The following is a 13,349-nucleotide window of genomic DNA, read 5'->3' as shown; positions in this document are numbered from 1 at the left end:
GAAGCTCGGGGAGGTTAAATACGTTTCCGATGGCTTGTAGGATGTCACGGCTTATTTTTGCTGGTTGCTGTTGCTCCTTTTCAAAATACCACGCTGACAACAGGATGTCTCATAGCTTCTTTGAAAGCCAGAGAGAAGAGTCTGTATGTATGTGTCAGGCCACGGAAAACCATGAAAGCCTTCCGAGCAAACAAGTAAACATGACAAAGATAACGCCGAAGGTCCATTTGCCTGGTTGGTGGTGCTGAGGCTGGCAGAGAAAAGCTAAATATTGCGTGTCACGGAGGCCCCTTCAGGAGCACTGCAGTGTTCAGAACCTGTGGCACGACATGACGTCACACACACATCGGCGGAAGGAAACGTCCGGAACACCGGCAAGTTTCTCAGAAGCTTCACCAGGCTTCTCACATCCTCTCACCGGTGGCTCTCCTAGTGTGTGACATGTGTAAAACTGGGAAGCCTTGTCGCCCTGCACGTCTACGAAAATATGAGGTTTTTCTCCATGAGAAAGATAATATAGGTTGGGAGAAATTTGGGGAAACAAAGAAAACTGAATGACTGAGATATTAAAAAAAAAAAGGCTGAAAATAATAAAGGGCTCTTCGGTCTGGGGCCAGATTTCTTGTCTGGATAGGGGTTTATGAATAGATCTCAAGGTATCTGTAAACTTGTCTGTGCATTTCAAATTTTTAGGGGTGGAGATAAAATATCTAATGTTTTCAGCTTTCTCCCCGCCCCAAAGGCTTAGTGACCCTGCTGAATGAAAAAGGAACAGTGGTCTAGACAAATGCTAGAGGTATATCACTGAGTAAAAAGTGGATTCTTACCTAAGCCTAGAATACACAGCGACAATTTAAAGAGGTAGCGAGAGAACAGAAACAATAAATGTCTGCCCTACAAAACAAAGGGAACTCGGTCACCACAAGAGTCATGTAGAGTGAAACACGTAAATCTATGATAAAGTCTTAAAAATAGAGCAGAGACATATACGGTCCCCGTACGACCACTTCTAGCCACTCTCCCGGAGCAGACATCACTAATCAATCACATCACTTTACCAGAGAGACGAAATAGGCTCTCGAAATTGTCAGGAAGGTTGCTAACGATCGATTGAATGAGACGAAGCTTGTTTGCTATCCTTCGTTTAGAATAAATTTCATGAGCGGGTTTTTGAGAAAAAAAAAAACAATAATTTCGGGGCACATAACTAAACTTTAGAAATTGGAAACTTGAAGGAAATATATAACTTCTTCCTAAAATACTCTAGGGAGCCACTGGATGCAATAGTAAGGCAAGTGATCATTACTATGATACAAGTGTGACATCTCTCCAATGTCCTTTGTGACACCTGGTGACACATTCACGTATAAGTTAAAATACCTGACTCAAACCTATGTACCACGTTAGAAATAAACTCAGAACCAAAGCTCTAGTCTTCTTTACCCATTACATCGCTGGTTTTAAAACTTTTGGTTTGAGCGGTGTTTTTTGCAAAATTCTAATAATTTAAATAGATAAAAAGGGAGCTGTCTTGACAGCATTCTCCCATTTAGGTCTTCCTTCACAGTGCGAGGCACCTCCAAGGACCGGTTTCAAATATGCCGTTGGTTCAGTCCGAATCTCTCACCTCGGGAGGCGTTGCTAATCCACAGCAGCCCTCTTACTCACCGGACTCGACTCAGCATCAGAGCTCCTCAAACCAGAAAGCCACTCCCAACTGAAGTTGTCACATGCGAGGAAGCCTATTTGCCACTTTATTAGCCACGTTACAGAAGCAAGCCCAGTATAATTTTTGACCCTCAAATTATAATGACTCAACGCCATAATTAATTAATAACAACTTGCCCAAAATGAAGGCTAAAATAAATATTTATCATTCTAAGCATTTTTTTTTTTCCTAATTCTCCCTGTTGCCCTTCCTGTCACCACCACCTCCATCTACTGCTTTGCATGTGACTCACAAAGGCAGGTGCCGTTGTGCCTGGACAGCTCATCCAGAAAATTCTGGCACCTCCTCTCTCCCAAAACATTCCATGGTTCAGAGACTCCTGGCTGCGTGTTCTGCTGGGACCCCCACCCTTGCCACTGCCTCCGTCGCTCCTGGTTGCCGGCTACGGCTCTGGATTTCCTAGAATGTATGACTGAATGTGTACATCCGGGCCAGGGGTCTGGTGCGGTGGCCACAGTAGATTGCTCAAACTGTCAGAGAGGAAATGATCCATTCCCATCTCGATGAGAAGAGTTAGCTCAGTCTTGCTGCCTTTTCAAAAACCCTAGCCCTGCAGAAAAACTAGTCATCCAGAAAACTCTGTAGCTCCTCACTCAGGCATCTTCATGGATTCTAGCGCGCATGCAGATCTCGCAGCCACACTCCATGGACCACAGCCCGCGACCCTGCCATCGATGTTCAGAAGCAATCTGGTTGCCAGGAAACCAAGGGGAGCCCCGAAGAGGAAAAGAAGCCTCTAAAGGCAACACGTCTTCCAGGAAATGTGCAAAGTGGACCTGGCTAGGTCACAAGGAAGACAGTTTCTGGTCTGATGGCACACATAAAAGACCTACCCTGTTTTAACACTACCTTCTCTCCTTCCATCTTTCAGCACCCCAAGGCAGCCATCGCTGATAATTAGGGAACGGTTGGGGCATTTGAACCCCCTCACCTGAATCCCACCCTCACTGATGTACAGATACAACTTTTACATTCTTCGTTTGGTTTCTTTTATTCTTTCTTCTGGATCTTATTTAAAACGACACAGGCATCTACCCTCATCTACTACCTTTAGACACGTAGCCTCCTAGAGTCTGGAGAAAATCAAGAGAGGGAAAATCAATACAATTTTTTAAAATTCACAGAATAAGCCTGTTTTTAAAATGATAACAAAATTCATTAAAAACTAATTTGGTGCACTGTCTGATTTCCTGTTTGCATTTCCGGGCTCCCTGGGTCCTGTGAGACTAAGGGGCATTTTCAGCGTTACTGTGTGTTCACTTCCTGATGACCGCGGAAGCAGTGACCAGCCATTCCAACACTCACACCCAGGCACTTGAGAGTCTTGCACAGGGCAGTGTGAAATTATTGTTCCTTGCCTGTTGGAGGGTTTTTATTTATTTATTTTCTTTATTATTATTATTATTATTATTATTTTAAAATTTTTTCCCACTTTGCCAAATTTGCGAGGTACACTTCCTGGAGCCTGAGGATGGGCATGTCAGGGTCAAGTCCTTGCTTCCCTTTGCCTGTTTTCAATAACAAACCTGAACTGAGAGGCCCAAGCTGGTGGCCCAGGTCTCACTGGCCTTGAGATTCCTAGAATTTCCTTAAAACTCAGAGAATCCAGCAACACTGGCTAGGGCCTCTCGGGGCAGCAATCTCAGAGGCAACGAGCTCTGTTGTCCTCTGCTTTGTCCTGCCTGCTTGGTTCATTAGTGGCTACCGTCCTGCCTCATGGAGGCGTTTGAGTCTGCTACCTCTGATCGGAGCAAGAATGAGACATCTAGGGGATGCCATAATGGGACAGACAGACTGCTCCTGTTACCCTGGATTTCCTCAAACTTCTGCAGACACCGAGCTTGAGGCTGCCCCAGGTAGGGGGTAGGACCCTCTCAAATGCACCTGTAAGCACCACAAAAAGCCTTCCTAGCTCGTTAGGCCTTCTTAATTCCTTCCTTGCTTCTCTAGTTGGTTGGCTTTTCTCCTCCTTCCAAGATACCCTTATTAGGCTTTTAAAACCAGATTTTACTTATGTGCATTGCATATTAATTACAACAGCCAAGATACAAAGCAACCCAAATGTCTATCAACAGATGACTGGATAAAGAAGACATGGTAGATATATTCAATGGAATATTACTTGGCCACAGAAAAAGAATAAAATCTTACCATTTGTGACAACATGGATAAACCTAGGGGGCATTATGCTAAGCAAAAAAGAAGTCAGAGAAAGACAGAGAAAGACAAATGCTATATGATTTTCCTTATTTGTGGCATCTAAAGAACAAAGTAAATGAACAAAGAAAACAGAAACAGACTCAAAAATACAGAAAACAAACCGATGGTCACCAGATGGAGGAGGGGTTAGAGGGCTGGGTGAAAAAGGTGAAGGGGTTAAGAACTACAAATTGGTAGTTGCAAAGTAGTCAAGGGGATGTATTGCACAGCATAGGGAATACAGTCAATAATATTATAACTGTGTATGGTGTCAGATGGGTATTAGATTTATCGGGGTGATCAATTCTTAAGTTATATAAAGGTCTATACCTGAAACTAATATGATATTAAATACCGACTAACTGGGGTGGGGGGGGGGGACAGATTTTGCTTTCTGAAAGCACTGAGGGATGAAGAAAGAAAAAAAATTAAGGTCCTACTCTTATCAAGTTTTGTAAGGATTGATTTGAAGAATTAAAGCAAAAAAAAAAAAAAATGTCCTCCGGTCTGCACGAGGCATCCCGTTGCATGGGCTAAAACGCCGGCTCTGAGTCTCTTTCAGAGACTCGAGTCTCCCGCCGCCCTCCCCACGGGGAGGCGGACTCCTGCCTTCTGAAGCAGCAGACACCGCACTTAACCCCGCGAAACGTATTACTGGGGAAGATGCAGTGAGATATGCAGAAGGCGCTAATTAGCACCTTTATTGGCTTAGAAAGCATTTTTTATTTTGGTTTTCCTAAGCATTTCTGACTGATTCATGGAAGACATTTGGTTTTTTGGAATATCGTCCAATAGACTAATCACATTACATTTTCACAGGGCTCTGAAATAATAGCATTCTGCAGCTTTCGGTACATTTAACTCCCGCGTGACCGAGACACCGAGGAGAGGAGGTTGGCGTGGTTTATCTCGTTTGACGAATTATTAATTTATATTCTGACAAAAAAGGAGGCTCTGCACTGTCCCCACACTCATGCTGACAACCTTAAAACCAACTGTCACACTTTGCTTTTTTTCACCCGCATATTTATTTTGCAAATGCTGTCGACTCGTCCTCTCTGTTGCACTGCTGACACCCGCCCTACGCCCTCACGACCTCAAGCCTGAGGTCACAGTGGCTTCTTCCGAAGGTATGCACCTCCCTCCCGTTGCCAGGATGAGCACGGGATTCTGTCATTTCTCTTCTTAGAAACCATTCATAACTCACTACAACAGAAATGGCAAGTGTGTAACAGGCGTCCTTCACTTCCACAGCGCTGCACCTATGGGAGCTGTCACTTAGGATTTGCGACTCTCTACCCAGGTGAACAAAGACATGGCTTCAAAATCCTACTCAGCACAGATCCATCCATCCTTCGACTGAAACCCGAGATGACACTTCTTTGCTACCCACGTCCTGAGGCATCCAAGTGCAAGTCCCTCTTTCTGGATTTTGAGGCATTTATAACCTCACAACGCCCTGTTTAACAACAACAACAAAAAATTGTCCCCCTTTGCTCCCTAGCATGGAACCAGTTCTCCAGCCTGACCGCCCTCATGCATTTCTGCATACATTCAGTTCTCTTCTCCTTCTCTGCCTTCGTGCAAGCTCCCCCTGCTTCCCCAAGTGACAAGTGTTTTTCTTTGCCTCCTTGTTTTTTCAAAACCACATCTCTCTGTGACGGACTAGCCAGAGTCTTGCCTCTTCTCTGAAGATTTCCTAATCGGACTACATCATCTTCATTATCGACCAGTTTTACTAAGATCCTTTTGTTGGTTAGCGTCGTGGAAATCAGATGTGTTAGAGAGAATTCTTGCCTCGGCGTCATTTACAACTTTGTTAGTGAGGCCAGCCATATCCCTAGTAATTCGAGGCAGCACAGATCAAATGCCGTATGGATAGAGCCCATGATGGATGTGACCGATGTTCAGAAGCGAGATCGAGTCTCTTCATGCAGATATCGGGATGGGTATAGAGAAGATGAAACTTGAGTTGGAACTCAAAAGAAGGGCAAGCGGTGAACGGAACAGGAAAGACTTTAAGACTGGAGGAACCGGATGAAGAGAGAAAAAGAACTGAACTAGAGATGTAGTGAGAGGCGATAAGACTACAGGGTCTTTCAGATGGTAATGGTCCCGGAAAGTCAGAGTGACACTCTTGAGAGCGGGAGCCATCTATTCCACATCTTTGTTCCCTCCACCTTTCACCGTTTCTTGCCCTGAAGGCTTTCTTTTGATAAGCATTAAGGGAAATCTGTTGTGTTTAATTGGATTTACTTTGACCTTTTTAAAATATATATCTATATATAATAGAGAATACAAAAATCAGAATTTGACTTTGCAAAGCATTTAATAAATTCCTTTTGGAAAGAGATGAGTTTACGTGTCAGGGAGGGATCTCCTTGGGGGTTAGAGAAGAAATAGCTAAATATTAAAAAGGACACATGAATTAACCACCCATCAAGTCATCAGTGGCACCAGGCAAATCTTCGACAGACACGGTCCTTCTGTTGAAGGAGTTCGTTCCAGTGTTTTCATTTGCAGTTACGCCTGGACGGCTGTTAAGCAAGTCCCATTATATACCCCTGACATTGACACGTGCATTTGGCGTATGCGCCTGTCCTTACGGTGTCATGACGATGCACTCGGAGTCAGGCAGTGCTAATGTTCAGTTTGTTTTCCTGGGACGGGAATGGGTTTGCCACAAATCAGCTCCTCTCTGCAGGCTTCCTTACCCACAGCTTTAATATGGAATCTGAGATTAAGAACGAGTCAATAGCCTGAGGAGAGGGACCTTTACGTCCATGACCTTGGTCCATTTAGCACCATGACTGACCCCAAAGAGGCTCTGAATGTTTTATTGTGTTTGTGGTGATGGGAAAGGTCCATGGATCCTCACTGAGTCCAAACTCATTTGCTTGTGCAGTTGGTGACCACTAGGAGCAGTTAATCTGTACCCACTGGTGGTGATTCTTGGAAAGGAAAAGGAGTAAGAAATTGAAGGATGCCACGCGGCTCTTCACCATAAGTCATCCATGTGCCCTGAGCAGGTAATGTCCCGGAGGTACTTACAAAGGAGACACTCAGACAACTCAGTAAGTTGCCCTTACGTTTGTGGGAAGAGAGGGCAGGCTGGTGAGGGACCGACCATTCTTTGTGAAGCGCTTTAGTGAGACTTGGAACACAAACGTCATGGGCAGCTAAAGAAGGACCAAAGGAAAGTCTCTGTCGTAAAAGGAAAAGCCCGAATAATTTCCATCAGTCAATAAGCTAGGGTGAGCAATGTTTCGGTAGGAGAGACCTCAAACCCCCAAGAGAAAAGGTCCCAGAGGGGAGCTCCAGGCTCTACCGGCCGCTCTAGTGAATCCAGGGCAAGGTGCCACATCCGGCTCAGTACATTCCGGCTGCTGGATCATTCCCCTCAGCTGACTCATATCTTACAGTTGCTCTCATCCCCCCAAAAGAAAGTCCCCTTTTTCCTTCCTTTCTTCCAGCTACCATTTAAATTAACTGCTCTCTTTTGCCTGGCAACTCTTCCAAATACTTCCTTTTATATTAAGTCCACTAACTGCAGAAGGTTGGGCAGCTGCCCATGCTGCTAGCATCCCGAGTCTCACTAGCGTGCTTCACAAAGGACGGTCTCTGGCTAGTCGGCCCCGTCTTCTGTCAGAATTTTGTGTGCTTATGCACAAGGACATGAAGTCGATAGCATGTCTGGCCTACAGTCTCCAGCCAAAGTCTGTGTCTTAAGGAGAGAGACGGGCTGCGGAAGAAGCTGAAAAATGATTTCCATCTTGGACTTTGTGTGACACGAACACCGGTGATGCTCCCCAGATTCCCGCACGCAGTGCAACAGAAATGAGCGTCTCTACAAGAAACACCGAACCATAAGGACTCAAAGGCAACGAAGGCAGTGCCCAGAGCAGAAGAACCGATGTTCAGGAAGTGACGAAACATGACTTGTCTGCATGGTGACACCTAGGGAATCCTACTGGAGTCACAACGGTGACAAGGGAAGACGATCCATTCATGAAAACATGTGAGGCATCTCCTGATGACTCCCTGAAATGCTTATGGGGGCAACTTTGCAATAGACTCTGTGTCACTAGGATGTGGGCAACTGTCCGTCAGAGTTGTGGTACTAACTCATTACAGCTTAATCTTTACCCACAACTGGTGAGACCCGAGGCAAATTTGAGTAACAGGAGTTATTTATAGGTCAATTTCAGAATAGCTTTGTACTTTTTTCTTTTACAATCGTTTTTAATTAATAATGTACAAATCTGCTTTATGAACCTCAGGTTTACAGGTTCTAGAGTATGGCTCAACATGAGAGACCTTAGGAAGGGTCCCTTTCTGCCATCCTTGGCTTACAGAAAGAAGGACAAGCTAGAGAGAAAAGCATTGACAGTGGACTTAGACCGCTGGGCGTCACCACAGGTGCTATACTGGCTTTTGGTGGAAAGAGCCTGAACTTTGAAATCAGATGGACTTGAAGTCAAATCATGTCTTCATCTCTTATTGGCTGTGCGATTTTAGGCAAATTTCTTAACTCTACTGAGTCTATGTTACCTCGGTATTTAATGGGGTTAATCAATCACCTTGCTGTTTTGTTTGAAGGGTACCTCGTAATAATTTATACATATATAAAATAGGTGCCCAATATATAATAATTACTAATTATAATCAGTATTATGATTACTTTTGAGATCGAAAGGTATGGAGATCAGAAATCTAGTGAGCCTCAGAAAAAAAAAAACACAATAACCGGATAATTTCCCATTATTTGACACATCTTTTTTTTTTAATTTTAAGATCTAGATATGGCCATTTTACTTTTCTGTAGACACTTGATTGACATAAAAAAAAATTAGGGTTGCCCCGTTTCAAAAAATTTAAATTAAAGAGGACGGGGCCATGGCCCTGGCGGCTGGTACACGGGAGTCAGGAGACCGGGAGGGAGAAGGAAATACCAGCGAACTCGCCCACCTGGCTCCAGCTTCGACTTTTCCGGCAGGGGCGGCAGGGGCGTTAACTCATTAACTCAGAGCTTTCCTCCCAGGGGTTTCCTTGCATGACATGCACAGCGAGTTACGCTAGTCCTCTAGACTAGCGAACATTTGGTCCTGTCCAAAATGCCCAAGGAGACCTGCATGCGGTCTACGCCAAAATGTCCTTGACATTTGGTCCGGGCCCAAACGTGCATGGTGAACATAAATTCCTCTCTTCCGCGAGGTTTGAGCCCTAACCCACCTACCCAACTCCATGTGCCGTGACCAGCTCGGCCACCAAGGCGAGAAGTGATTACTGACCATACAGCCACAACACAATTATTGGGCCAACAAGCGTGACAGTATTTTTATGTATTAATCCTGTAAACTAAAAGTATAAATAAATGAACCCAGGGATGTTTGCAAAATGTGGACATTTTTGACAGGATCAAATGTCAAGGGCCGTTTGGCATGGGTCAGATATGCTCATGGAGATTTTCGATAAGACCAAATTTCCAGGACCTTTTGATGCGGTCCAAATGACTCAGTGGACAGGGCCAAATATCCTACAAGGGTCCTCTAGAGAGGCAGCTCGTCTGTAGGGTCAGACAGATCCAAGTTTAAATTTACCCAACTCCCTTATCTACTACTAACTGTGCTACTTTGGGCAAGTTACTTAACCTTTCTGAACCTCATTTTCCTCCTTGTAAAATTTAATAATGGCAATATCTACCTTAGATGATGGCTCTGGTAAATGAGATAATATATATCATGTGTGTGTGCCCTCGATATGTACTAATTTCTTGCCCCTCCCAGCTCTCCTGATGAAGAGGCTGAAGCGCCAAGGGTTAGGGGCTTTACTTAGCACAGTGCTGGTAAACAGGATGGAAAATAGACCAATCAGATTCCAGTTTAGCAAAAATGAGACTTCAAGTAGCCACACAGAAGCGTGAAAGCCAAAGACTCCCCATTAAAGGCCGAGACCCCACCTTGGCCATCTCAAGACGCAAGAGAAAATCAGCAACGGGACTGCTCGTGCCGTATTTCACCTCTTCATTTTATTTGGGGCACACAGTCCAAAGCCTGGAGGTCCACTAGAATGAATCCCATGAGAGGTACCTGTAAGATGAGCAGGCACCTTGATCTTGTTGCTATTTTAATGTGTAAAGTCTCAGACTGATCAATGAGGGAAACCAGCTCAGACTGATTTCTGCTTATCGTGGGTTGCATAGTAGCACCCCAAGTTTTTACTTCTGTATCTGAAATTTCACTTATGAATGTGTCCTTTTTTCTGGAAGTAGGGTCTTGGGGATATAACGTGCAAAGGTGAGGTCATAGTTGATTAAGGTAGATCCTAAATCCTAAATCCAATAACAGGTGTCCTTATAAGAGAAGACCCGCAGGAAAAGAAAGTCGTATGAAGAGGGAGGCAGAGAATGGAATGATGTAGCTATAAACCAAGGAATGCCGAGGGTGGATGGGAGCCACACAAAGCCACAGAGAGGCAAGGAAGGATTCTTCCCTGGAACCTTCAGAGAGAGAATGACCTTGCTGACACTTTGAATTCAGACTTCCAGGCTTCAGAACGGCGAGAGAATACATTTCTGTTTTAAGCCACCACACTGCGGCCATTTGTCAGCGCTGCCCTATGAAACGAACGCACCTCTCTACGTCACGTTAGGATTCTGAGTCTTCATAGGCGTTTGTTTCCCTTCTGTAGTGAGTACTTTTCTTTCTCCTCCAGCTCTTTTTGTTTCGCCAGTTTTTCTCCCTGCCACACTCCCCCCAACCTTCAGGTCCTAGTTTCTGGAATTCTAGCTTCCGCACTTTTCAGCGCGGCTCTTGGCTTCCCTGAATTCAGTGTGTATCAATCTCACCAGCTCGCAGAGGGACTAATAGAACACCGGGCCTCAAATCCCTCCACCTGCCACTAACCGGCTGCGACTGAAAACTGTGGCACGTGACTACTCTGTGCCCCAGATTCCCCACCTGCAGAACAGAAATAAACACCAGCCTTGCTACCAACCACACAGGTCACTGAGTTTCAAATCTGACAGAGGAGAAAGGGCCTTGTAAACGTGAAGGCTCAATTAAACTTGTAAGAAGCTATTCCATTCTTATTAGAATCCTCGCTGAAGAGAAGGGACCTGGCAAGCTGAAACTGTGTTTCTGCTCTCAGAGTTGTTCTGACATCCCTCCTTTCTTCCATGTCCTCTCCTCATGCCTGTGCCTTTATAGGTCATTGACTTGATTAGGAGGAGGACGGGCCGTGACTTGTCTTTTATTTCTGGGGAGTAAAGCTTTTAATAGTTACTGACAACCCCAGAATGGTGTCAGGCCCCCAAACACGACCTGGGCAAGATGAAACTTCAAGGGGGTATGAAATGCTGACTATATTTCTTACGTTCCCACCTTTCCTTGAGTCAGAACTATTATGAACAGAATTACTTAAGTTCGATTTATTGGCAAATGAACATGTCCAGAGACTTTTACATCATGGAACTTTTACATTAAAACAAACAAACAAACAAACAAACTTGACAAATCAGGAAACTTCAATGATATACTTACCTTTTTTAAGTAAAAAAATTCCTAATTTAAACTGGTTTGTAACCAATGGTCAATCTTAATTTTAAAGGCAGTGAAGAAAGCAACATAATCAAAATCAGCCAAGTAAGTAACAATTAGACTAATAATTTTTTCCTCTAATCATTAAACTCCTAATTTATGTCATTTCTAAATACATTATTAATGGCATTTCATCAATTTTAAAACAGATATTTTTCACATTTTATCACCTATGAAATCACAATGCAATATACATATTATGTATTATTGAATCATACACTTGAAACCCATATAAATTTATTAACTAATGTCACCCTCAATAAATTTAATAAAAATTAAAGTAAACAAAAAAGTAAATATAAATTATTTGATTAAAATAAATTAATTAATTTAAAATAAAGTTAAAAAAGAAATGAGCTATACCAATGTTGCCTTTCTTTCATAATTGCGAGGGCTTGTGTTTTTTTAATTTTCCTATCTGAGTGGAACTTAAAATGTTAGCATATGATCAAGGGGTCTTAGAGTCTATGAAATATGGTATCTTATTTAATGAAGATGGAAACTGTGAGACTTGTAATTAAATTTCTTTTTCTTTTTATAATGTTCTTAGCAAATTTCAATGTAACCAGTGTGGTACATTTTCTGCCTCAGAAATACATATTTGTACTGTTTGCCATAGAATTCGGTCCTTTGTTCTTTTTGAGAACAAATCCATCATTAGAAAGAGAGGATATGATTTTGAGACCAAAGAATAGAAAGAAATGAGATTTATAAATAAAACTACAGTACGGTGTGAGGAAAAGTGAAACTATTTCATTTTCATAATTACATCTTTGCAAAAATGTCTTCATAGAACCCAGGGAGTGTTCTGCTCCGGTCTGCAATAATGATGTCTAAGAGTCCTGCTTTCCAGCCACCAACCCGCCGCCGGACACCCCCTATCTTTTCTGAGCTTCAATCTTATATGTCAAAGTAATTGATAAGAGCTGTATGTTTTTTGAGAGTTGTTCCATTTCTAGGAATCTGTTCATTCTCCTTTTGAGAAGATTTGCACAGACATGTTCATTAATACATCCCTTATTCGAGTTCCCAAAGCATAAGAGCTCCCGGGTCCCCTCGCCTTACCAGCGTGGTCGCTGACTTGCTGAAAGTTTTCATTTACACTGTAAAGAAATGAAAGTATTGTGAATCAAACAATGTGTGTAAATAAATTATACTAACCCACTTTTTAATTAAACAGATGAGAGTAAATGCAGAGTTAGGCTTTATCAGGAGAGGACTATTCTATTTTGCACTTTTAAACTGATACGTGGACTTTGCAATAATACAAGTAATCTGTCAAGCTCTGAGTTACAGTGAAAATCCCTATGTGTCACACCTTGCCCCAGAAGAATTAGCACATTGTTTTTGTGGATCTTTGCGAGAGAAATGTGTAAGGGCACAAAGAATCACTTACAAGAATCCAGAGTCCAGCCACTGCTGAATACTTTCCTGTTTGGCATCTTCTACAAATGAGAAGAAACAGACCATTCGGTCAAAGCACAAGCTGCTAAAACGACTCTACTTCATTATTCAGCCACCACCCAGGAGCTCCCTTTTTTACATGTGTAGTCACATGTTTCCATAAGCATATTCATTTCTTTCCCCAAGGCAAAACTTCCTGTTTTCCATAATCAGCCTTCCCTGAGAATGAAGTATAAATTTGCCAAAGGACTGTAACTTAAAAAAAAAAAAGAAGAAGAAAAGAAAAAGATGCTATAAACAGGAGGAAAAAGAAATTACCGAAGAGCAAGTGATGTTAGAATAATTATTAAATTACCTGGCGTGAGTGCGAAGGGAGAACAAGCATTTGAGACGTTTGTCTTGTAGAACGTAAATCACCC

The 13,349-nt window shown here is 43.0% G+C and overlaps 1 protein-coding gene across 4 annotated transcripts in view; it reads right to left on the bottom strand.

The window, feature by feature from the left end:
• ITPRID1 (ITPR interacting domain containing 1) overlaps positions 1 to 13,349 on the bottom strand; it is a 94,497-nt gene that overhangs the window by 60,607 nt on the left and 20,541 nt on the right. For all 4 annotated transcript variants that reach the window (XM_036230465.1, XM_036230462.1, XM_036230463.1 and 1 more), the window contains exons 3-4: positions 12,923 to 12,971; positions 12,592 to 12,629 (exon numbers count right to left, since the gene is read on the bottom strand). In XM_036230465.1, coding sequence (XP_036086358.1) covers positions 12,592 to 12,629; positions 12,923 to 12,971 — 87 coding nt within the window. The remainder of the gene's footprint in view (positions 1 to 12,591; positions 12,630 to 12,922; positions 12,972 to 13,349) is intronic.

This window comes from Rousettus aegyptiacus, unplaced genomic scaffold (genome assembly GCF_014176215.1).
Source record: "Rousettus aegyptiacus isolate mRouAeg1 unplaced genomic scaffold, mRouAeg1.p scaffold_m13_p_13, whole genome shotgun sequence".
NCBI lineage: Eukaryota > Metazoa > Chordata > Mammalia > Chiroptera > Pteropodidae > Rousettus > Rousettus aegyptiacus.
This window is presented reverse-complemented; position numbering and strand designations above follow the sequence as displayed.